General features: G+C 38.3%; 1 protein-coding gene across 1 annotated transcript in view; it reads right to left on the bottom strand.

The window, feature by feature from the left end:
* The window catches only part of inpp5d (inositol polyphosphate-5-phosphatase D), a 127,917-nt gene that overhangs the window by 43,477 nt on the left and 57,597 nt on the right, over nt 1–26,843 (bottom strand). Inside the window, exons 6-14 of the mRNA XM_028794802.2 lie at nt 25,367–25,457; nt 16,868–16,948; nt 16,608–16,685; nt 16,259–16,382; nt 11,504–11,610; nt 6,664–6,766; nt 5,839–6,035; nt 5,617–5,734; nt 771–867 (exon numbers count right to left, since the gene is read on the bottom strand). Coding sequence (XP_028650635.2) covers nt 771–867; nt 5,617–5,734; nt 5,839–6,035; nt 6,664–6,766; nt 11,504–11,610; nt 16,259–16,382; nt 16,608–16,685; nt 16,868–16,948; nt 25,367–25,457 — 996 coding nt within the window. The remainder of the gene's footprint in view (nt 1–770; nt 868–5,616; nt 5,735–5,838; nt 6,036–6,663; nt 6,767–11,503; nt 11,611–16,258; nt 16,383–16,607; nt 16,686–16,867; nt 16,949–25,366; nt 25,458–26,843) is intronic.

A 26,843-nucleotide genomic window follows, 5' to 3' on the forward strand; every position in this document is an offset into this window, starting at 1 on the left:
TGGTAGGAAAATCGTATGTGACAAACATTTATCTATCATTGGTATAGTAACTGCATATGATATTCTAATTGTGGATTTGAAAATATGGTTGTAGTGGCTTGCAATGCCTTTGGTCAACTCTGATTAATTATTATAGTTAGGAAACTTCTGACAGACTCAACCAATCAATCGGAGTTGAGGTAATTATCTTTCTACAGTGCCTATCATAAAAGGCAGTATAAAGAAATCACAAGAAGGATAGGAATTACAAAGTGACATTATAGGTTAATCTAGTGTGCAAAACAACATGAAACATATCATTACTCTCTAGTGCCATGATGAGATGGTATAACTACAGTACCTTGAACTGTCTATTTTCTTCTTCAAAACAACGGCTTTGAAGGTTCTCAAAATCCCATGGTCTACAGTACTACTTGGTCACTTATTTCATGAATCTATGGCTTTTTGTGTGATAAAAAAGTTTGTTCTAAGTTCTAAAGTTTTTGCTTTTCAGTGCAAATGACTGTGCCATTAGTAACCAGTGCAAAAACAACACTGAAATTAAGCACAGCTACATGGTAACAGCTTCTTGAAATATAAAATATGAATCAAGGAAATGTGTAGGTAAGTGTGAACATTGTGGAAACTATTAATTAGCATCAAAACTGCTTGCTACTTCCTGAAACCCAGCTCTCTAGAAAAGAGTGAAAGCAGCAAAATTTGATTTTCGGATAAGAATATTGGTGTCCAGAGCTGTTAAGCAAATATCTCCTTACTGTCACAACACATACCTGAGTTTCTTTTCACTACCAGAGGTTAGATGGCTATTTACAAATCCAAAAGCTGTCCCGTTGAACATGAAGGAGATCCCTACAGCTCCTTTGTTGCCTGGAAAAAAATAGTATTAACAACATTTGTTTCTAGCTAGTAAAAAATAAACAGTGACAGGAAATTAATGAACATGTTCTATGAAACACACATTTGATTTAAAGATTTTAAAAGCCAAGAAATTTGTGCACTACTGTACCCCCTGGGACATAGTAAATTAATTGTAAAAACTGTGGCCCAGGATCTCAGTGACAGGAAAAGGTCATCTTTATTGTAAAGGTTATGATAAGATGCCAAGTATCAATGCCAAGTAGCAATCTGTGAGAACTATTTCAACTATTCTTGCAGGCTGGAAGTTAACAGAGAGTAAATGTGCAAAAGGAATTTCAGTTTTGCTTGACAGCTCCAGGCCTTCTCGCATAGGAGCTGGATGAGCTCATGATGTCATGCTCTGGCTTTCCAGCAAGCCCCATCACTTACCAATAACTGTCTGTTAGTTTCAGATTTTCATCCATAAAAAGTAAGTACCATTGTAGCAGACCTAAACACTGTTTTGGCATTTAATTCATGGTATTCTCAAACTGTTCAGGAATGCTATATCTAAAGTTGCACTTATTTAATTAGATTATATTAATTATTTATTAATATTTATTTTATTTGTATGTATATTATATATTAATTACATTTAACTCTCATTTAACCTTAGGTAAAGAATTTACTTGCCAGATAGTGTACAAGATCTGCTTCTTTGACCGCAATCCTGTCATCCACTTAAAATCAGCCTGTGCTGACAAAGGCAATCAGTAGCACAGAAGGTAATGTAGCATTGAAGATTAGCTGTGTAAGTAAATTACACCAAAATATACTGAAGACTCATACACCTAGAGTTTCAGAAGGTGAACATCAAATAGAGGCTGAACAGTTAAGTACTTTCTTGGCAGCTCACAGGTTCCATAATGTAGCATTCTGCTGCTATATTAGTCAAGATAGTGGTCACTAGAACCCATTGTTTCCTCTTCCTGGTAATTTCAGGTGTCTGTTGTGGCTTTCTAATACAACTTTCAATTATATTTGTGTTCTCTCTTTGGTTACATACAGAATTTGTCTTTGGACTGTAAATACTGGAGTTTAAAGAGACTCCCTTCTATAATATTTTAGTGATTTTTTTTAAACATAAGTTTGTATTGATGCTTGATATGCCAAAAAAGGAGGCAGTTGTTTGCAATTGGATACTGAATGGTAAAATGTAAATATACAATCTACATGCATTATGTGGCTTTTATGGCAAATAAGTTAAACTTTTTTACAGCAATTCACACAAATGGGTTTTGCACCCATACTAGGTCCTAGTCTTAATGCTGTTGTTGTACTTAAAAAAGTGTTTTGATATATGTTGGAAGAAAGAAAAAAAGGCCTTGATGTTTAGGATGATCAGTAGGTATGAAGTTTTAAGACAACAGGCAAAAATCGTGATAAAATAAATGGGATTCAGAGGAAAACATTATGGTCAGAACACAGGGAATGGAGATAAGTCAGAGTACAGGAGGCTTGTGGAGGGCTTTGTCTTGTGGTGCAAGGAGAATCTTCTGCAACTCAGCATCAGGAAGACAAAAGAGTTGGTGGTGGACTTGTGACATGCCAAGGAGCTTCTGAGGCCAGTCACCATGCAGGGTGAGGATGCGGAAGTAGTGCACTTCAGTCTTCTTCTGTGATGAGTAGTCCACGGAGCTGTGCCAATTTATAAATAAATAAATAGTTGGACACGCTTGCACTGGGGAGTGGAGCAGGTGCTAGCAATTGCTCGTCTCAGGGTTGATACAAGGCAGTCAGCTGACCATGTGTTGCCTAACTGGCATGTGTGGACGGTCTGATTGTCTCATTATCAGCCTGGGGCAGCAAACAGGTAGTCTCACCTGCAGCCATTCCCCTGCATATAAAAGGGGAGTGCAAGGGGAGATCTGGAGGAAAAACAGAGAAATGAAAACAGATCAGAGGTTAAAGGGAAAGAAAGAGAAGCAGGAAGGAAGACAGGAGAGAGCCAGTGCAGGTGTGATCAAGAGTGAGAGAGAACGAACCAGGAGGCAGGCAGCTGTGAGGAGAGTCCCTCCTTGGGCTGTTGTGGGGTATCGCTACAGCTGAGTGACTTGAGAGCTGGTGTGACCAGGTGGTGCAAGCGGCTACCCACAGAAGTCAGGGAAGGCAGCAGGAGTCAGCGAGGCTCAGACGGGAAGCCCCATTGTGAGCATCATGGCCTTTGGGGACCTGAGCCTTGGGTCCAGAGTGGGAACCTTGTTATAGCCATGGAGTGGTAGGGACCTGGACTCAGAGAAGGATGGTAGGTGCCTGTCGGATATCTGTCTCCTTGGCTGCAAGGTACAGGCAGGATAAGCTGAGGAGACAGATGTTTTAAAAAGAGTGCATCCGTGCACATGTTTCTAAAGATACTCTACTGCTGTGTTTTAACAGATTATTTATGGGATTGATTTTAACCTCCACAGCACTGTGTTTTATGGGATTATTTATTTATTGAACATTTTACACTGCACAATTTTTGAATGCTTTTTGATTTGTTTGTTTTAATAAAAACACTGAACTGTTTTTCACCATCTCTTTGTTTTGTTCGTGTTTTTCCTCATCTGCCAAACTCATCCCAGTCATGACTATTGATGGTGTCAGGTTCAAGAGGCTCCCAAAACTGAAATGGGAGCATGAAGATGACCCGCACCATCACAACTTCACATAAACAGCAAACTGTACTGGTCACAGTGGTGTTATACAAAAAGGGCCAGAGCAGATTGTACTTAGTAAGGAGACTAAGCTCTTTTGATGTGTACAGCAAGTTGCTGGAGATGTTTTACCAGTCCATAGTAGCCAGTGTATATTATTCTACTGTACACTATGGTCTCCTGGGAAGGCAATCTGAGTTCAAAAGAAGCAGAATGCCTGAACAAAATTAACAGGGAAGCCTTCTCCATCACAGGGTGATCCCTGGACACAGCAAAAGCTGTTGTGAAAAAGAGGATGGTGGCAGAGCTGGATGCCATCATGAAAAATCCCTTCCATCCCCTCGAGGAGACACTGGCTTGAAGCATTTTTAGTCACAGGCTCATTCCAAACATGGTGTCCCAGATTAATATGTATACTATTTAATTTGCTATTACTGTGCAAATACACATTTATTTTTTTATTTATTATTTATTTATCTGTATATTGATTGATTGTATTACTTTCCTTGTGAGTCTGGATGTTTGTTTCTAAAAAGTTTATCTAATCTAAACCTATGTCATGTTTTAGGTGAGGCTGAGAGAAATCCTCTTCTATAATAGCAATATATATGAGTAAACATATGTATTAAACTGGTTTTAGACAGATACAAGAAACAAAAAAAACATTTCCTTCACACTGCGTTAACCAGCATCAGCGACCATCCAATGCAATACCTAGAAGTCAGCTGTTTGTGGTATCACAGATGCTGGTCATTCTCACCACTATTACTGCTGATGCTTCTAAGAGATCTTTAAATAAAATAGAGGGGCTGTTAACATAATGGCTGCTATCCAGTATCAACTGTAGAAGGTATAAAATGGTGGCTTCCTATATCCGTTACAAAGAAAATCAACTTAATGTTGATCTGCTTGTCTGAAATAAACAGGACTGTCCTGATGAGAGCTGCAAAAAAAAAAAAAAAAAACTCCAACTGAGCTTCATTTGAAGCTGGGTGATTGTGAACAGTGACATGCTCTCTGACATTAGGACCTGTACGGAGGGGAAACCTGCTGGTTATATAAATAAAGGCGGTCAGAAAACATAACAGGCGGTGTTAATTGGGTTTGTGCCAACCAATGGAACCCACAGGGGGTGGGAATTTGGCACCTAAAATAGGGTTTCACATGAACCAATATGCAAAACAGTGACTTAAAAGGTGAAAGTAACATTACCTTTGGTCAGGCTGGATAAAATCCAAAATACTAATGTGGAGGTGTGACTAGTAATAACAGTGCAACAAGCAGCAAATTATGGATGAGTGGTGGACAGGTGAGGATCTGTGCGAGGCTGCGGCCGGAGACAACCTAGAAACTTAATTGTAGCAGGAGTGAGAGTGACAGCAAGAGCAGTATATTTGAATACTGTTGTGTCTGAGTGGTATTTGAGGAGCAGTGTGAGATTTTCACTGCAGTGAACAGCAGTACATAATACACAACATCAGTTAAAGGAGTAAACTATGTTCAGGAGAGGCATGATGCCAGGTGAGAGACTTAAGGCTGAGGTGAGGGATAATATGTATCTTAGAATTTCAGACCAGGTTAAATAGGGCATCCTTTACGGTCATCAGTACAGTGAAAGTTTGATAGATTTGTGCATAATTTTAATGTTAGTCCCCTTCAGTTCTATTAGCATCCTTAGTGAATTGTACTCTATTGCTTCTGATTGGGTTCAAGTAATTAAAAAAACTACTCTTCAAAACCACTATATTGTCCTTCTGCACCCTCTTAAACCAAAAGGGATTGGGATTATTTTCTTTTAAGACTTCCTACTGCTGATCCAGTGAAATCAGGACATTTGAAGCGCTAAGTTAACATTGTTATTATTGATGTTGAAATCAATAAATTTCAGAAGTCATGTACTTCTGTAAAGTGCCAGAAAAATTAAAATAGGACTGGTAGCATGTAGAATTCTCAATAGCAGCATTCCAATGACCTTATTCACAATCCTGTTCCCAGGTATTTTACTTTTTGTGATTGGTGATTTTTATACAAAAAGTGAAAAGACCCATCCCAAACACATCCAATAAGAGTATTCTTTGCTTACCAAGAGTGTTGGCAATGCCGGTTTTTACACTGTCTACAAAAATGTGGCTGATTCGGTTTTCATGTTCTGGTTTGGCCAACACAACAATCCGGATGTTCCACAAAGTACAAGAGCTAATCTAAAAAAAAAACAAAAAAAAAAAACAAGGAATACTACTTTCATGTCCAGCATGCCCTCAAATCACTCATTTAAACAAAAGTTTAAAGCAAAAACCCACACTACCATTTTAAAATTGATGGTTGTGATGTTTTTCAGGGTCTTCTTTAAAATATCAATCCAGTCTTTTTCTCCAAGCGTGTCCTCTTGGGTGCCAATCACATAGATGTCATGAGGGATGTGATCAGCCGTGTCATCACAGGTCTTTCCTTGGCCTTTTGACTTGAACCATGAGCTGATGTCAGATGGTGGACTAGCATTACCTATAAAATGAGCATAAAATGAACAGTTCAGTTTGTCACCTCCGCCCCTCATGCTATTGTGTGAACATTAGAACAGTAACACAATCTGGATGAGAACAGGCCATTCAGCCCAACAAAGCTCGCCAGTCCTATCCACTTAATTCTTCCAAAATAAAATCAAGTCAGGTCCTGAAGATCATTAAACTCCTACTGTTTACAACACTAGTTGGCAACTTATTCCATGTGTATGGCTCTCTGCATGAGGAAAAATTTCCTAATATTTGTGTGAAAATTACCCTTAACAAATTTCAAACTGTGTCCCCATGTTAATGCTGAACTCATTTTAAAGTAAAAGTCTTCATCCACTGTACTAATTCCCTTCATTATTTTAAACAGTTCAATTGTGTCTCCATTTGCTTAAACTAGAAAGGTTCAGCTTTTTTAATCTTTCCTCATAATTCATCTGAAAACATATGAATGGAACTGGGTGGGGGACAAATTCAGAAAGAAAAGTGAATGCATTGGGACATAAAGGGAAATCTTTGTAGGAATGTGAATTTTATATCTTCTGACAGTATTATTAATGTTTTGGCCACAATTGAGCTTAACACACCTTTTGACAACAAGTTGTCCAGATTCTGGCACTCACCCATATTCCATGTCCCAATGAAGACAGTGATCATGTCAGGTTCCAGCTTGTCAGAGTGCTTATTCTTCATTTGTTGAAGCAGCTGGCAGAATCCTTCCCGTTTCTGAAAGACAAACAAGTGTGGTGTCACACATGAGCACTTGGGAGACAACTTGGAGGCTTATCTAATGGTATTCCTGCTCCAAGTTGAGGGCTGGCACTGTTGCCTAATGCTTTTCCTCTTTTCTCTCCTATAGATCAGAGGGCCACCAATCCCAGTGACACCACTTCTAGGTCATGGTTTTCTGGTTCCACCCCTTCTGGTCTGTCATTTTGAAGCAGTCTATATTTTGACTCCAGTCTTTAGAGACCTAATTGAAATGCTGTTGTTATTTTATTGTCCCATCAGTTATTTGGGGTTCGCCTTCAAGGTGCCCCAACATTTTATCTTTGTCTTGACTTAGCTTACTGTGGTTTGATTCATGGAACTCTTTGTGCTGTCATAATGAATTGGCTGAGTTGTGGTGGCAGGGTAAATAAGTAGAGACAAACATTTAGAGATCCCTCATCATTATTTTATTTTATGGTTCAGTTCCCATGGCTGGCCATTGTTTGCATGGGGTTTGCACTTCCTTCCGTTTCCTATGTTGGTTTTCCTCCAAGTACTCCAGTTTTCGCCCACATCCCACAAAGACCTGGAAGTTAGATTAACTAGTGAGTCTAAACTGGCTTCAGTGTGAGTGAGTGTGAGTGCATGCTGTCACACGGGTGTGCCTAGTAAACAACCTAATTGTAATTTACCGCCTAGACATGAGGGGGCATTGTGTAATAACATTCTCTCTTCTCCTTCCATTTCTGCAGAAAGGAAGATTGACATTTTAACAACCGTAACATCACTTCTGGGGTCAGACATACCTGGATCCGCCTCTTCCTCCAAGAATCCATCTTAAGAGAAAAGAACACAATCATGGGCAGACCAATTGATTGATTTACATGATGTCTCAACTTAGGGCTCTACCATGCATTTTATTTTATGCCTTTTGTGTACTTTTAATAGATGGAGTTTGTCTTCAGGTGCCCCAGACCAGGGGTAGGCAACGTCAGTCCTGGAGAGCCGCAGTGGTTGCAGGTTTTTGTTCCAACCCAGTTTCTTAATGAGCAATCAATTATTGCTGATGAAACACTTATTGCTTAAGTGATAGTTTGATGCTTCATTTTAGTGGTCTCGCTTGTTAAGTCTCCCCGCCCTTAATTGCTAGCAGCTAGATGGAGAACTTCTGGCTGCTTTGTCTTTTACATCTTATTACTAAATAAGGAGCCATTAACACACTGAATGCAGCTGTTTAAGATTGAAATAAGCAATTAAGGGCAGGGAGACTTAACAAGCGAGACCACTAAAATGAAGCATCAAACTATCACTTAAGCAATAAGTGTTTCATCAGCAATAATTGATTGCTCATTAAGAAACTGGGTTGGAACAAAAACCTGCAACCACTGCGGCTCTCCAGGACTGACGTTGCCTACCCCTGCCCCAGACCCTTTATCTTGTGCTTTTGTTCTTTACAATGGATAGTTGTGCTTTGCTCAGGAATGGTAGCCTGTCCAATGTTTTTCCCACCTTGAACCCAGTGCTATCAGGATCCTGAATTGGATTATGCAGGTTTTAAGATGCATACATGAAATTTGGCCCAATTATGTTAATTTCCTTCTAAAGGAAATATAAGAAAATTGTTTGATGTATTAACTAATAAAGAAAAGTCATGTTTCAAAACATTTTCTCATCCAGTAATTACCTTGTCTTAAAGAGTTAAGCTGTGAAATGTGGATGCAAAATTAGTCAACAAGTTTGTCCTGGAATGGAAAATCTTCAATGTTTGAACTGCAAATTGATTGATTAAATTTTAATTATTTTGCTCAAATGAGCCTGGATAAACTAAACTGAATTTACAGGACTTTAATTACAGATGTTGCAAGCATCCTCTCTTGTACATTCTTCCTGTATTGTACCAATACTCTATGCATGTGTTCCAGTCAGGTTTCTTTTCCAATTCGTTTATGACTTTGGAAAAGGAAATAAGTGCAGATGCCACAGAACCTCTTTTAATTAATTTATAACCTGGAAAAGGATGGATCCCGTAGGACTCAGAATTATAGAATAAGTTTGCATCTTGAGAAAGGAAGAAATAAGGTGGTACTTAAAAAATCAAACTATTTCATCAGAGTCAAGTCATTCATCATCAGGACAAGACAGCCAATCAAATGTGTGCAATGCCACATGTTCTGACACTCGTTGTAACATAAATACAGCTTGTCCGAGAGACCAAACATGATGATGACAGAAACAACATCAGAAATCAAGACACGTGTAACCATTTCATCTGGACATCAGAAAATGTAACCTGTGAATAATCCATCCATCCATCCATTATCCAACCCGCTATATCCTAACTACAGAGTCACGGGGGTCTGCTGGAGCCAGTCCCAGCCAACACAGGGCGCAAGGCAGGAAACAAACCCCGGGCAGGGCACCAGCCCACCACAGAACCTGTGAATAATACTGATCACTAAATCAAAAGCCATCCAGGACAACATCCACCTCTTGACATTTCTGATTTTAAGTAAGCTTTTCTAAGACTGTTCATATGCAGACTTTGCTATCTATTTTATTTTCTTATATTTGGTATTGTTACATATTAATAAATAGAACATTGCTTCAATATTTTCTATACTTTGTCTTTTATCTAGAGTGACTGAACTAATAAGAGGGTGCCAAGTGTGAGCAAAATTGCCACTTTCTTGCCCACAGGGTTTATCAAGGCTATTGAGGTATCTCCCCAATAATTAGAACAACTGCAGTGAAAGCAAAATATAGTTTGGTTAGTAAGTGGCATATAAACAAAAGAGTTGCGGTTTTATGTGTGTTGTGATGACACCTGCATGTTTGTTAGAGCTGGTTATAGTGAATCCCTATATAGAAACTGTTATGCTGAATATTGCGGAGTGACTGGCAACTAATACCATGCAAGATATTATCTGGCTGGGATCTCTGTGTTTTTGTATGTGCATCTATGTGTATGTTAATCTTCCAGGGTTGGAGTAGATGATCTCAATAAAGTCTCACAAACTTCATAATAATACAAAATGTCACTAATATTTAATGTGGGTAGTGTGCTGATGCAGTGATTAGCACAGCTTCACAGTCATGATTTCAAATCATGGCCCCATCCCTGTCTATGTGGATTTTTTTCCAGTTGTTCTGCTTTTTTTCCAACACCACAGAGATGGTAACAGGTTAAAAGTTGACTTGGACCCATATGAGTGAGTGAGGGTGTGTATGTGAGTACACCCTGTGACAGACAGGCAGCAGATGTGGCGTTTATGTACCTAAAGTAAATTAAATGAATTGGAAAATGTATGTACATATGATATTTAATATTTGGTTTGGCAATATACTGTAATAAATTTGTTTCGGTTTTGCTCTATAATTTTTTTTTTGTCTTGACCCCATCTTGGCCTTTTTAGTTTCTTTGAGACCCATACCTTTGTGAACACCAGGTTCTTGGAGAATCATTGACGATCCTAATCAAGGAGGGTTATCAACGACATTTGTTGGAGCAATTTTGATTGCTTAATCAACCCACAGTGACCCACTGCAACCCATCATTACCATTAAATACAACAGTAATTTCCAGACCCATAATTTAAGAAATCTTGTCCAATACTCATCAATTAATCATGCATAATGTTTACTAACTTATTTAAATTTGTAATCTCTACACATATGGTTATAAGAAAACAACAGAAAACAAGTCAAGGAGTACCTCATGGCTTCAGTACCAAATATACTTCTGTTTAATCTCCTACAGCATCTTTGAGTGTTGTGATTCACTATTTAACTTAAAGAATTCTGCTGGATCAGCTTTATCAATACTTTTGATAAGTTTTGAAGGCTTTAATTAGGTTTCTAGTAGTCTTGTCTGCTTGAGGCTAAATAGATTTAATCCCCTTAGACTGTTGAAGTAGACCTGGGATGAGTTTTTGGTTTATATATTTCCCTCATTTATTCAGAAACATTACACTTACGTTTTAGCTATATGTTAAAGATACTTAATGTTTACATTTTTGTGAAATATGCTTAAATACATAATTTGAATATTGTGAAACATTTTAGCACATTAAAGCTGTGTGTCACACATGCTAGTAGTAGGACCATGCAGGCTTTAAATGTGCGTTCTCTTTTAAGTGTGCAGATGATTTAGAATTAGACCACATTCATAAACTGGTAAGTGTATTTAAAAATATTTTGTGATTCAAACCTGTAACCTATGCGAGGTATTTTCTGGAAAAAAGGAAATGAAAATTAAAATTAAAAAATGAAAAATACCTCTCATTGTAACCTGCTCTTAGGCGCATTACTGTGGCAATACATTAATATATCTGTCCATTTTATGAGACCACATAATTAAGTTCCAGGGCCGTAAGAAGTTAGGCTATTATATGACCATTTTATCTGTAAGGGGTGCCATTTGTATTATACTTAAAAAATAAATATGTAGTTGAGCTGTGGTTTCACAATATATGGCGCCTAGAAATGTGAAAATATATATCTAAAACTGCTCAGACAATATATGTGAATGATGTGTGGTTAAATGCAGGTCATACAGAGTTACACATTGTATCAGATGGAAAATTTGAATACAGTCTATAACCACCAGGCTTTGTATTATGCATCTAAAAATGTTTTCATAGAGAAAAAAGGTAAGGAGGTGATTAGAAGCAAAGCCTGACAGACAACTGCACACCCTGTTCCTGATAAGATGGCAAAGCAGTCCTCATCTACAGAGAGTAACTTCTACCTCACCTTAGAGTCTGCAAAGACATATTCCTTCTTCATGGTCTTATCCTTCTCAGTGCTCAGCATAATCACCAGCTTGTTAGGGACCCTCTGAGATTTGATCAGCTGTAGGACTGAACATACAGACATGTCAGTAGCACAAATGTAGGGCTCATGCCTTGTACTAGACACACATTTTTTTCTTACTGTTTAGCACAAACTGAAAGATCGAATTGATTTCCAGCTGCCTCATGGACATATAAGAGAGATTAGAGAAATATTTTGCATTTTTTATTGCAGTACTGCAGGCCTTGGATCAACACTCTCTGTGTTAAAGTTTAAAAGCTTTAGTTCTAGATTTTATTTCATTCTTACCACTGTCTAAATGATTTTGAGGTGACTCAGAGTCCTAGCATTCTCGATTATACACAGGAATATTTTTATCATTGGCATCTTACCAGTTATAAAGGTTATCTCATAATGCATGGAAATCAAATTTAAAGCCATATGCTAAATTCCTGAATTTCCTGATAGCTAATCATTAACGTTAAACTGTAGTCTTACCTGGCATGAACATTCATAACTGTTAGAGTCAGCTTCTGCTCCTCCTGAGCAAGTTAACTGGGTGAACTGTCTCACAAAGTGAATGAAAAGATTTTGTAAACTGAAGAATTTGGGCTAATAATCAGCAAGAATAAGATGGGACTTTTGCAAAAGCCTGACAACATTTACTGCTACAGTACTACACATATCTGTGTCAATGGCTGCTTTTATTATAATTTATTTATTATCATAATTTATTTTAGCATAATGTCAGCTACAACAGCTATGCTGATGACACATAACTGTATTTATTAATAGCACCTGACAACCCCAACACTCTTGATTCACTGATACAATGTCTCACTTGTGTTACTGAATTTATGAGTAGTAATTTTCTCAAACTAAATAGAGAGAAAACAGAAATTTTAGTGATTGGCAATAATGGATATAATGAGGTTATTAGATATAAACTTGATGCATTAGGATTAAACGTCAAAACTGAGGTACAGAATTTAGGGGTAACTATTGACTCTGACCTGAATTTTAAATCACATATTAATCAGATTACTAGGACAGCATTTTTTCACTTAAGGAATATAACAAAAGTTAGACCTCTTATAACATTTCAAAATGCTGAAAAATTAGTTCACGCTTTTGTTTTAATTTGCCTAGATTACTGTAACGCAGTCCTCTCAGGACTACCAAAAAAAGACATCAATCGATTGCAACGAGTGCAGAATGCAGCTGCTCGAATCTTAACTCGGAAAAGAAAATCCGAGCACATCACCCCAGTTTTGATGTCACTACATTGGTTACCTGTGCCATTTAGAATTGACTTTAAAATAGTGCTTATGGTTAACAAAGTCTTAAATAATGTCGCTCCATCTTATATTTCGGAATGTCTTACACCTTACTCTCCAAATCGTAACCTTAGATCTTCAAATGAGTGTCTACTTAGAATTCCAAGAGCTAAACTTAAAAGAAGTGGTGAGGCCTTCTGCTGTTATGTACCTAAAATCTGGAATAGCTTGCCAATAGGAATTCGCCAGGCTAATACAGTGGAGCACTTTAAAACACTGCTGAAAACTCATTACTTTAACATGGCTTTCTCATAGCTTCATCTTAGTTAAATCCTGATGCTCTGTATATTCAATTAATTATCATTATTATTCATGGTGGCTCCAAAATCCATACTAACCCCTACTTTCTCTTCTGTTCTTTTTCCGGTTTTCTGTGGTGGCGCTCTGCGTCACCACCACCTAATCAAAGCACCGTGATGTCCCTACATTGATGGATTAAAGGCCAGAAGTCCACATGACCATCATCATCAAATTCTTCCATGTGAACTCTAAATACAATGAGGACTAATTGAGGTCATTTATGTTAGGTAGAATGCCTAGAGGGGGCTGGGCGGTCTCGTGGCCTGGAACCCCTGCAGATTTTATTTTATTTTTTTCTCCAGCTGTCTGGAGTTTTTTTTTTGTTTTTTCCTCCCTGGCCATCGGACCTTATTTTTATTCTATGTTAATTAGTGTTCCCTAATTTTAATTATTTATTTTGTCTTTTTTCTCTTTCTTCATCATGTAAAGCACTTTGAGCTACATTGCTTGTATGAAAATGTGCTATAGAAATAAATGTTGTTGTTGTTGTTTATCATGTTGCTGTACTTTCATTGGGGTTGTCTAATTTTTATGGTTTTGTGCCTTTTCTACCTGCTTATTATATGTGAGTGTGTGCAACCATGTGCTTTTCTTGTATTAAAAGTGTTCTGCTTCTGCAGTTTTTGTAGTTTCTTTTATACATTAGTTTCTTAGTTTATTTTCAATAAATATTTTGTTAGTTTCTATCTGCTTTAATACATTTTAATAGAGGGCAATGATGCTCTTCTATACAGTATACCTTTCTCTATCTATTATTATTTTGTTTTTATTATAGTTGTGCATCTTTTATTTAATTTTACCTACCTTTATTATTATTGTTTTTGTTATATTTACACTATATAATTTTGTTCAGATTTTACTTGCTTCATTGTTTTTGTAACACTTCGAACTATTTTCGATCACTATTTATTATCATCGCTACTGAGTTACATAACATTGCCTAGGTGAGAAAACTGAAAGGTGGAAAGGTAAAAAGTAATTACAAATTATACATTACCGAACTCCAATCTCTTGCACTTAATACATAATAAACTTAATAAACTATTGTTAATATTGGAATGTGTCATTTGTAGGACACACTGATATCAACCATTCGGTTGTTTTGGCTGAAACACAGATCCTAGTGTCGCAGGTGGCTGGGGGGGCGTCCCGAGGACCGGAAGAGGGCTTACGCCTTCCCCAGACCACATGGGGGCGACCGCCCTGGTGGCTATGGGGACCACGGGTACAGAGCATGGACGCTCATCCCTGTAGGAGCCCGTGGTCACCGCCGGGGGGTGCCCGAATGCCTTGGGAGCCCTGGATCTCAGCACTTCCGCCACACCCAGAAGTGCTGGGGGGAAGAGGATCGAGGACACCCGGAGTGCTTCCGGGTACGCAGCCGGCACTTCCACCACACTGGGGAGTGCTGGTGGAAGATTTCCGGGAAGCACCTGGAGCACATCCGGGTGAGGATAAAAGGGGCCGTCTCCCTTCATTCAGAACTTGAGTCGGGTGGAAGAGGACGAGGTCTCTGGAGGAGGCAAGGAGGTGGCCTGAACAGTAAGGCATTTGAATTGGCCTGGACTTGTGGGGACTTTTGGGGGTTTGAGTGCACTTTATTGTAAATAGTAATGAAAAATAAATGTGTGTTGGGTGACATGAACGTGTCCGCCTGTCTGTGTCTGGGCCGGCTTCCACACTAGCTTAAAAAAAACTAAAAAAAACTACAATGTCTCTGTCTGCATGGTGGGGCCCCTCACCGGAATGCAGCTTTGCACCTTATCTGTTAAGATGATCGATACCAGATCTTATAAAATCACACAGATGTCTCTTGGAGGCACAAATTGGGTGGCCAGGTTCTGAAGAACCATAAAGCAAGGATGACCAACATTGATGGGCAGAACTGTTTACCATTGGTCAACTAAGAAGATGTGCTTATGTATGCCCAAGAAGCCAATGACAAGACCTTTACTCCTTCCTTTAAAATCATCAACCACAGTTTAACTGGCCACATCTTCTCACCAAACTTAAGCTCAGCCTGGCCAACTTTGGCTGCACATAGCCAAAATTTGTAGCTGAAAGGGTGTGGTCACCAGAGAGGTTGAAGCAATCCCTTTACTCCAAAGGGCAACTGTGTTGGACTGGAAAGGTAGAATACTTGACCGTACTGGAGTTTGGAGAAGGTTGCCATAAGTCCAACCTTCCTGAGGAACAGCAAGTGCACAAGAGAGATCAAGAGAGACCTATGTAACTCACACATACACCTTAATAACAACCAGGGTTCATTGAACATCAGCTGACCAAGCAGGCAAAATTTTGCTAGCTACCAACTACAATGTATGTCCTACCAAAGGCAAAAAAGGAGATGAACTCCTGAAAAAGAAAGAAAATTCTTCCACATGTCCAGAGATTGCTGCCAAGGAAAGGAACAAACAAATACTCACCTCATTAGTTTTATTCTAAGAAGTATTAATTGTAATTTAATAGCTAAGAGAAAGCCAACAAATGCATTATGGTATTGGTGTAACTGTAACTGAAGATAATAACCTTGTGATGAGTACGTTCTAGCACTGTTATAAGTTTTTGCCTAAAATCAGTCAGAAAGTGCAGAGCAGCATCTCACATGCACCCACAGAGAGAGAGAGAGAAAGAAAGAGAGAGAGAAAGTTCTATGTGTGGGTTGAATGTTACACAGTGCAGAGGCTACTGTGAGCAATGAACACCATAGTATAAAACACGAGAAGCTTAATGACTAGCTAAAGAATTTATATATCTTGAAAATATGAAAGTTCAGAATTCCGAACTCCAACAGAGAAAGTGGAAGTATTAATGTAGACTTTAGGCAATTTATGAACTTCATTCATAAATTGTAAAAATCTCTTCACAATTCTGCCATTTCCACCGGAAAGTAATATACTCAATATACATTTAACTTGTTTCATTCACTTAAGTATAAATGTGAAATAACATAAACAGGCCAAACAAACTTAGTTATCCAGTCCAATGGGAAAGACCCAAGAATACATTAATAATGGTAACCTCTTCCTTTATTAGCAAAAAAAGCTTTGACGATTGCCAGCCAACACATGTTTCTTACTTTGTGTTGGTGTGTAGAACTTATCTTCAGGGCCATCTTTGGATTTCTTGACGATTAGCTTTCCCTCCTCCACATCTACTTTGAGGTGGATTTTTGTCAATATGGCCAGCATGTCTGATTTCACCTAGAGAGGCAGAGAGGCTTTGTCAAATTAGGACTTTCTTTTAGGGTGGTATCTTGTATCAGAATGGCAGTCACTCTATAAATTAGCCATCTCTTTAATATCTAGATAAAATGGCTACTGTATGTATTCATCTCAATTTAGAAAGAAAAATCTAAAAGTCTTCTAATGACTTAAGGAACAATTTGACACATCCTGGTCATGTACAAGACAGAAGCCTGCATTTACCTCAAAAGTGACTGGGGGTATTAAAGAGTTGCGATGTCCTCCTTCATAGCCTACAGATTCCAGGATGATACCTTTTGTCTGAAAGATAAAGTATGAAAAATTTAAATCTTACGCAGTTGCCATGCCATGTTAGAAGTGGGTATTCCCAGGAGTAGCTACTGTGTAGTCAATGCCCTATATTAGCACCAGTCATTCTTTGAGGATTAATTCTTATACTTAACATCAGACAATGACAGACCATCAGCTTAATCAAAAAATACCTTTTCTTCTATTGTTTGCAACAAGAAAGTCAATTCGCTCAGTCTGGAGAAGTCGGGACTTTGGGATCCATCACTTGAAATCTTTACAAGACAGAAAATCATGATAACATGTTAAAAACAACTGAGGTGGGAGGCCGATCAGCTAATCCATCAGTCAATCTTCTTAAAATTAAATTTAGAATATATTGATAAACATGTTTTGTTAAAACAGGCCATTATGTAATATATACTTAATTATTTTTTTAAATGTTGCCCATTCGATAAATCTTATATACACACATACTATTCATTCTCAGACCTAATTAATTCAATCAAATATCATAGAGATCCGGAGCAATGGATGCAAGGTAGTTAAAAACTAAGGACAGGTCCATCACTGGCAAACTTTTCAACACAAGCACACTCTAACAAGGTTGATTTAGTATCACCAGGCTACTTAACTCAAAATTTTTGGAATGTTGAAGAAAAACCCTGAGTACCTTAAAAAAAAAACCCATACAGACAGAGGAAGAATGTAGAGACCAGTCAAGTCAGGTTTACTGTTATGTATGCATAGTACTGTACAATGATGTTTGAACTAGCATTTCTACTTGGAACAGTTGACAAAAATATAACACAAACTGAATAAATCAATTAAATTTAATTCATGAATTAAAAAAATAAAAAAAAAACACCTGGATCTGGCATTCAGAATTAGCATAAAAGATCCATGAAGATGCAACACCCAGAACTACGTACCTATACTGCTCTAGTTGATACAGTATATCACCTTACCTAAATTAAATGTATTTTCATCGCACCTTTTAGAAGTGGGCTAACTCAAAGCACTGTAAATCTAATCTTGGGATGTGTGAGGTCCCTTAAGTCATATAAAAGGTCTACATGAACTCAAGGACAGCACTCCAAATTAATGTGGAAATCATCCCAGTTAGGTATTGTAGGTGCCATGGAGGACAGGCATCATGGCTGGAATAAAGGATGGATTCTTACTGGGACAGGAAGCCATAATGGATGAACTTGGCGAACAGGCACATCGGGAGAAGTTCATTCCCCCACATGACCGGTGGCAGTGTTCCTCAGGGCTGAACCCGAGTCACATGAAGGGTGGCATGGCAGTTGGAGTCCAGAAATGCAGCCCTGTCAGGAGCTTTGGGTACCTACAGAGGGCGTGGATGGGGGAGAACTGCCCTGGTCTTCACATGACCCGGAGGTGTTCTGGATGACCTGGCCATGATACCAGAAGCAGTTTCTGGGTTGGATTTAAAGGAGAGCTCGCAGCCTCACTTAATGGAGTCGGAGTCAGGAGGCAGTTGGCAATATGGGAGGTGGAAGGAGAGGATTTATATTTGTATATTATGGCTGGTGATTCTGTAAGAAAGGTGTTGGAGGTGAATAAGTCACTTTTATCAAACCTGGGCATTATTATGTCTGTGGTTTGGGGCTTAGTGGTGCCCCCTTGTGCTTACAGTATCAAAGCAGACTCTAAACGTTGCAAGACTACATGTAGTGCTGTTTTCATCAATTCAGTCATTTGTTTTTGGATTGTTGTTTTTATCTGTCTTTCACTCACTGATAACAAATTGTGCTGTGGCAGTATAGCAGGAACCTGCCCTTTACAAGGCACTATTCCATCATTGGTCACACATTAGCACTCTTCAAGACTATTCAAATACACAAAGAAACATGTCTTTGGGCTGGGAAATGAAGCTCATGCCAAATCGAAGAAAATGCCAACATCAGAGAGAGTGCACCAAGGCAAGCCCAAAGTGAGCCATGATTTAGGTGTTATGAGGAGACATGTGCAAAATCAGCACTCAAAACACAGTATCCATCCATCCATCCATCCATCCATCCATCCATCCATCCATTATCCAACCTGCTATATCCCAACTACGGGGAAACACAGTATCTCCATTACTTATTCCACATAAATGTGTATTGTAATAGAAATCAACTTCCAGAATGTCAGGGCAAGCTTTTTGGCCAATGCTGATTCAGTTGTATATCTTCTGGTGATGCAGTAGCAAATCTTTCAATCTAGGTATGATTATTACCGGTACTTTACAGCTAATGCTGCCCATGATCCTGATTTGAATAGGCAGGTTCAAGAAATGGGTAATATGACTGATTTGAAATCCCATCTGTTAAGCTGTGAATGGTTATTAATTGCTTGCCTTCTTCATACTGTTTTAATTATTGTTTTCTTTGTGTTGATGCTTATTTATTCAATTGGGGTTTTCTTCTTAAATAAGGCATTTGAAGCCAGTATTCAGACTAATGGGTGTTATGAAATTGTACAAGGAAGAATCACAAAGTAAAGGCAACATACCATTTAATACCAGTTAACTGTGACCATATGAACATACCAGTTAAATTACTTCTCCACATAGCCTCAATGCACTTCTTGTGCTGTTCAACTATCTTCTTCATTCCTTGGGAGAAGAAACTTTTCAGCTGCTCCTGGATCCATATGTGCACTGCTTCCTTAACCTCATCCTTAGAGGTGAACCTGCGACTGTGTAGAAACTCATTAAGGGGGGATATGGAAGACGTTCACCTGTTCAATTGCCTCCACCGTTGCATCCACTGCATGGGGACGTGTGTTGTCATGGAGCAGCTATGAAGTGGTAAACTTCAGCTTGTTTCACTGCCTCTGACTACAGCATGTTGTTCAACAATGGTGTAATCCCACAGTATAGCGTCCATGTTCCTTTGATCTTGGCTTTAAGTGGACTAATGCAGAATGCTGTGTGGTGCATGTTCAAACAACCCATAAGGCATCACAAATGTGTTGTATTGCCTCAGCTTCTATCTGTTGCGGTTACTGTTTAATTTTCAGGTTGCCCTTATTGTTTGATTTACCCTTGTAAGAACATGTGGAGATTATAGACTTTGTATATAAATGCACTCTTGACAATTTAAGCTGCAAATCAACTGCGATAGCAGGAGGACTAGAAAAAAAACCAAAAAAACTGACTCTGCTGCTTTTCTGCTAATGTCAGGAACCATGCAAAACCAAGTTAAAGCCACTTCTTGTTTTGTTTCAATTAACTCATTCTGAAGGTTCACGACATCAGCCATGACACTTTTTATGGTTAAGTTGGTTTTATCCTTGGATGCAGAAAAAGCATTTGATACGATTTAATGGAATTACCTTTTCACTACATTGGAGAAATTTGGGTTTGGCCCAAACATTTGTGCATGGATTAAACTACTGTTTACCAATACAGAAGCTTCAGTTTATATTAACAACATTAATTCAGACTATTTTAAACTAGAACGTGGTACCAGACAAGGATGCCCCTTGTCACCACTATTGTTTGCAATCGTCATTGAGCCACTGGCAGTTCACTTTCGAAATGCTTATGAGATAAAGGGGATTATCAGAGAAGGACATGAACAGAAAATTTCTTTATATGCAGATGATACGGTGCTGTATATATCAGACCCACAAAATACTGTGCCTACAGTCCTAACAGCACTAACAGAATTCCAAAAGATTTCTGGTCTCAGAATTACTTTGACTAAAGGTGTGCTCTTTCCAGTGAATTCTCAAGCACACAATATTAGATTGGACACCTTCCCTTTTATCATCGCAGATCAGTTCAGATACCTAGGGTTAAATATCACAAGTAAACATAAAGTTCTTTATCAACAAAATTTTGCTGTCTGTATGGAAAAAATCAAGCAAGACTTGCATAGATGGTCAAACCTTCATCTCACTCTAGCTGGAAGAATTAACATTGTTAAGATGAATATCCTCCCTAAACTTCTCTTTTTATTTCAAAATATTCCAATATACTTGTTGTGATGTGAGATTTTTCATATAACTTGATAAATATTTTGTATGTCTTTATTTGTAATTTAGGCAAAGGAATGTAATTTAGTGTTTAAAAGCCCCCTTAGGAATGGGTTTGTTTGAATTTTACGACAGGATTTGGGGGATGTATCTTAAACCAGTTTGCCGAGTGTTTCTTTGCTAAAATCATTTCTACCCCCCCCCCCCACCCCCCCTCAAATAGGCTAAGGTGTACTTTAACATATGGTTTGGGGGCAGGTTTTAAGATGTTGTATTCCCCCATTGGTCCTAGGTATGGCTGTTTGGAATTGGCTTGGATCAGAAGCTTTTAAGTACCATGATGTCCTATTGGCTGTAGGGGTTGGACAGAACATCTATAAATGTATGTGTTTAACCTCACAATCTCTCTCTTACTAACCAACATCTGAAAGAAGCATCTCTCTTGCTAACCTGTGATGATGAAGACAACACAATGAAGAGCACAGCTCAGCAGCCATATTGAACAGACATGTGGCAGAAAGCTGAGCACCAATGATGCCTTAACTAGAGACATTTAAGTAAGTACAAGTCTGTGTGCCGCCTGAACTACATATCACCATTTAATCAGGTTGTATGGTTGCCAATATTCAAATGTACTTTGCATTTTGTTATTATTTATGAATATTATCAGTAATTAGGGATGGGAATTGATAAGATTTTTACGATTCCAATTCCATTTTCGATTCTGTTTAACAATTCGATTCTTTATCAATTCTCCTATCGATTCTTATTTTTAAAAAAGGAGAACACACAGGTCGATTAACTTAGAACTTTGTTTTATATCTTATCTTTGAACAAGATAGAAATTTAGGAGTAGCATGACCTTACAAACCCAACAGTGAGATCTTAAGAGATCCACAGCCTACGGCTCCTCGATGGGGTGCCACGGGGTCCCCAGAAAAAAATGTGTAAATGTAAAATAATAATAAAATAAATATTCTTCTGTAGCAATAACAAAGTATAACATCAATTATTCTGTGGCAATTACACAAGAATGTCCAGTAACATTTACACTCTCCTTTTTAAAAGTATATATGAGCTGAGCACTCAAAAATAAAACTACATCAGCCAGCAACAAATACAATCAACTCAAGTCCAATGGAACTGTGCACAGTGCAATTCTGCAACCATCAACTATTTTGACAGCTACATCCATGTTGGCCGCATTATCAACAGTGGCTGCCACAACCTTGTCTTTGATACCATACTCCTCCAAGATCTCATCAGTCTCCTCTGCTACAGCTGTCCCTGTCTGTGCCTGGTACACTGGTTTGGTTTTGAGGACTTTTTCTTGAGCCTGGCCATTCCTGACATAATGCAGCGTTACTGTGAGGTAATGATCTTGACTAAAACTTGCCCATCCATCTGCAGTGACGGCTGCCTTCAACACGTTTCAGCTCAGAAATGGAAACGGATGAAACATCTGGTAAGAGGAGAACACGCAAATTTGACATTCCCTGACTTAGCCTACAATTAAACACATTCACTTACCGAAAATCGGGGGCATCTACTGTGGCAAATGGGTGCAAGCCTTTTACCACAAACTTAGTCACTGCTCGGTGACATTCGTCTATTCTGGCCTGTGTCATTTTACTTTTCCCCGCCTCTGTGAAAGGAGAAGCTACCGGTAGACTGCAGCGAGAACTGCCAGCATCTGAGACAGCCAGACTCTGTCTGTCTCTCTCGTCATGGTCATCTAAATGCAATGCACAGCAATAGCAGGTTTTGCAATAAGGCAAATCGCGCTAACATAATATGCAATGTTAGTTGATTAGTTACCTGCCGTATTAACTGGAGAGGACCTGCAAACGTTACCGCTGCTGCTGGGTTGAGATTCACTAGTCCGGAGCGGATCAAAAACACAACATTCATTTAAGGTTATTGCGTGTTTTGTGTGCAAATGCTTTTGCATATTCGTAGTGTTTCCTCCCTTTGATGAAATATCTACTTTGCAAGTATTGCAAGTTGCCCTGTTGTCATCCTTTCTCATAAAGTATAACCAAACTTTTGAGCATTTGTGCCGCTTAGGCGCCATGTTTCCTGCTGGGTAAATGATGCTACGCAACGCGGTGACGTCATTCGAGGCGACTGGAATCGATAGGGGAATCGTTTGCAAAAATGGCAAACAATTCCAAGGAATTGAAACAGTGGGAACCGGTTCTCAACAAGAACCGGTTTTCGATTCCCATCCCTATCAGTAATACATTATTTTATGTGTAACTTAACTTCTGCTTGTCTTTTTACTACATCGAATTGACTTAGGTTATACATATAGAAGGGAAGGTGGGGATAAGTTATATACAATAGTACCTTATAAACAGTGGTAAGTCTGTGAGATTAGGCATTCTAAGGCTACATATTAATAATACAATAGGGGAAAGTAGAGCAATATATATTACTCTACCAAGACAAAACAATACTGTACATCAATAAATCGTTCTTTAAGAAATTATATTCAACCATAACCACATTTATTTGGAATTCAAAACATCCATGTATCCGAAGAGCGACCCTACAAAGGCCAAAGGCAGAAGGTGGCATGGCTCTGCCTAACTTTCAATTTTACTACTGGGCAGCAAACATACAACATATAAAAACCAGGACATTGACACAAATAGATGAACATATCAGGCTTGGTCTGCAATAGAAACAGAATCCTGCAGTTCATCTTTATATTCCTTGCTTTGTGCCCCAATAAATGAAAAATATTGCCAATATACTAATAACCCAATAGTGCTTCACTCACTCAGAATATGGAACCAATGTAGGAAACATTTTAAGATAGTGAATCTTTTATCGGTGGCACCACTGCACGAGAACCACCTTTTTCAACCCTCGCAAACATATGCAGTTTTTAATGTCTGGAAAATATTTGGGATTAAATCACTTTGAGATCTGTACACAGACAACGTCTTTGCATCCTACGAACAATTACATTCTAAATTTAACTTTCCAGCAACACATTTCTTTCACTATCTTCAAATTAGAAACTTTGTTAAACAGAACCTGCCCAATTTCCCTCATCTCCCACCTCCCTCTATACTGGAAAAAATACTCAACAGTTTCAAGGACTTAGACAGAATCTCTGCAATATATAAAACCATTTTACAGTCCTTCCCTTTCAAAGATCCAAGAGGACAATGGGAAAAGGATCTCTCCCTCAACATATCAGAAAAGGAGTGGAAGGTAGCAATGCAGAGAATTCACTCAAGCTCCATATGTGCAAAGCATACAATTATTCAACTAAAATGTATATATCGAGCACATCTGTCTCGCTTAAAATTATCCAAAATGTTTCCAGGGCAAGATCCAACCTGCGAACACTGCAATCAAGTTCCAGCTTCACTGGGTCACATGTTCTGGGCCTGCACCAAACTAACATCATTTTGGACCAAGATTTTTAAATGCCTTTCAGATAGCCTTGGTGTCAAAATTCCTCCTAATCCACTACCAGGTGTTTGGTGTACTTCCAGAGGGGCTTAAAGTGGAGAAGGACAAACAAACTGTAATTGCCTTTACTACACTATTGGCACGCATACTTATCTTGCTCAACTGGAAGAATCCTAACTCTCCCCTTTTAAGTCAATGGGTAACTGATGTTATATATTATTTGAAATTGGAAAAAATAAAATTCTCACATAGAGGATCTGTGCAGAAATTTTTCCAAACCTGGCAGGATCTAATCAATAACATTTTAGAATAAGCTTTTAAAGCACTGAGGAAGCAGATTCTCTTCTTTTTTTGTCTTCTCCATTTATCTATATTCATTTATTACTCTATCTATTTGCTTATTTTTACTAGGTTTAAATTGTATTCTTCTGGCCATGCTATCTTTCTCAGGGGTGGGGGTTGATTGGTTTTCAATCCTATTCTTGTAACATTGATGTATTTGTATGGAATGTTGTGTGCTTTCGATAAAATCAATAAAAATTAAAAAAAAAAAAAAGTTGGTTTTACTCTTTACATGGAAATGTACCAATGTATCCAATCACCGATTGATTTCAGCATTGTGCCCACATGGAAATGACAAGCCTTTGTTCTTGAATTATTATTTCTCTTTTTGTTGTGCTTCACTGCTTGTTTTGCGTGTTTGAATTTTGTACAATGCTTGGTTTATGTGCATTGAAAACATTTATTGCAAAAATTAGCCTTACAGTAGTTTTCTTCATATTTTCTTTGTGGTTAAACTAATTTAATCAAATCAATATACAGTTAACTCCTCATTTAGTTTACAGGATTCCAGTGGAAAAACATTTGAGAACCAGACTGTCAGCATAATTGAAAAACAGCATGTTCAATATAGTGGACAATTTATTCAGGTTTGAACCAAATTTGAATGGTCAGCACTAATTCTTATGTTGGTTGTTTCATAAACCGTCTTATGATGTTGTTTGTCTTGAAAATGCTTCAATAAAAAAATAAAGTTACAAAGCATTGTTAACCAGAATAATATAATATACTCAAACCTGTTTTACCCAATTCAGTCTGAGCCTATCCAGGTGACAAGTTCCAGTAAAATAAGAGCACTGGTACCATGTCTCCCTTCTTTACAAAAATAAGCAATCTATGACTTCCCACCACCAAGGGTAAGCTGTTTCCCTCTTCTGATTCGAAGTGTGAGGACTGTTCTTGTGTGTGTTTGCATTGACAGGAGCTCCTACCTGGTTCCTGAGTCGCCCTGGAGCAACAGCAGGCTGATGATCCAATACTTTTCCAAAGCATTCAAGTGAAGGCATGATGCGTGAAATCTCACTGGAAAAACAACATAAAGAGGGTAGTCTGCAAGTATCTTAAGAGAAACACTGCAAAGAAAATGCAAACCCCCTTGTGAAGAGGGGCAGGGTTCATCCACAGTTTACTGCTGGATGGAATAACAGTTCTGGAAAAGCATCTTTCAAAAACCAGTTATATACATTTATTGGTTTGACCGGATTAATAATAGTGTTGTGCAATTAATTAAGAGAAAACAAAACCTAGAATAGGAAAGCCATGCTTGGGCCAGACTCACATCCTTAAAAGCAGAATTTTACCCATATAGTTTTAGTAGTTGCAGAAGGATAGTGAAATTTTTACTTGCATGTCTAAACCATATGCAACACATTACCATTCCATGGGGCCATGATAAACACTGTTGAAAGACCCAACATCAACTGATGTCAGAATTTCTGTCTGTTGTCCCCAACTCCTCCCCTCCCCCCTTCTTCCACTTAAAATACTGACAACGCCAAAAGAACTTTATCATTTACAATTTGAACACCATCCTGAGCTGATCTCTCTGACACAGACCCTTTCCAACACACACCACATCACTAGTGACAGAGTCATGTACTTTTTTTTTCTTTTTTTACACTGGACACTAAACAGGTTTACAGGTGGTACCCCAACCCTTCATCTTTTGCTGTGTTTGCTTTTACAGTGGTTATACAATACTTGTGCTATACCACTTTCTGCGTAATGTTCTTTTCCTAGATTTGTTTTTATATTTGCACTATACTCTTCCTTTTCTCATATATCAATCTCTTTCTCCAGTACTCTTCCAATCTGGGAATTGTGATTGTGTCTTTGTGTTTCCCTTCCTGGTGTTGTGTACTCATCATTAGTGATGCATACATATTTCTATTCTACCCATATGTTTCCCTTTTGTTATTTTTAATTCTTCCCATACTTTTCCCTAACGTAGTGTTTCATTTTGTATTTTCCTGCATTCTTTCCCTCTTTATGATGTGAGTTTGCTAATTCCTAAGGGATGTGCTTATACCTTTGCCTTCCTGAGTATGTATAATTTTCCTTCCTAGGGGTGTTTATAGGCCATTCCTAGTGTCCCTGCTTGTAATTTCCCATCACTCAACACTTCCTGAGGGTGCACCTTTGTTATGTTTGTTGTCCTGTTTTCTTGATTTGTATCCCTTTATAGTTGCCATTCACTCTTGACAAAATATAAAACCTGACTTTTATGTGAACTTCAGAGAAAATATTTACTGACAAGATAGGCATCTGTGAGAAACTGTGTTTTTCCTTAAAGTAGTCAATTTTACAGGAAAAACCTTTTGAATTTTTGAAGCCAAGAAGAGACTCTGGTTATCTGAGAATCAGAAAGAGAAGAGAAGCAGAATGCTCACTTCCTTTTTATGTATGACT

Source organism: Erpetoichthys calabaricus, chromosome 2 (genome assembly GCF_900747795.2).
Source record: "Erpetoichthys calabaricus chromosome 2, fErpCal1.3, whole genome shotgun sequence".
Taxonomy (NCBI): Eukaryota; Metazoa; Chordata; class Cladistia; order Polypteriformes; family Polypteridae; genus Erpetoichthys; species Erpetoichthys calabaricus.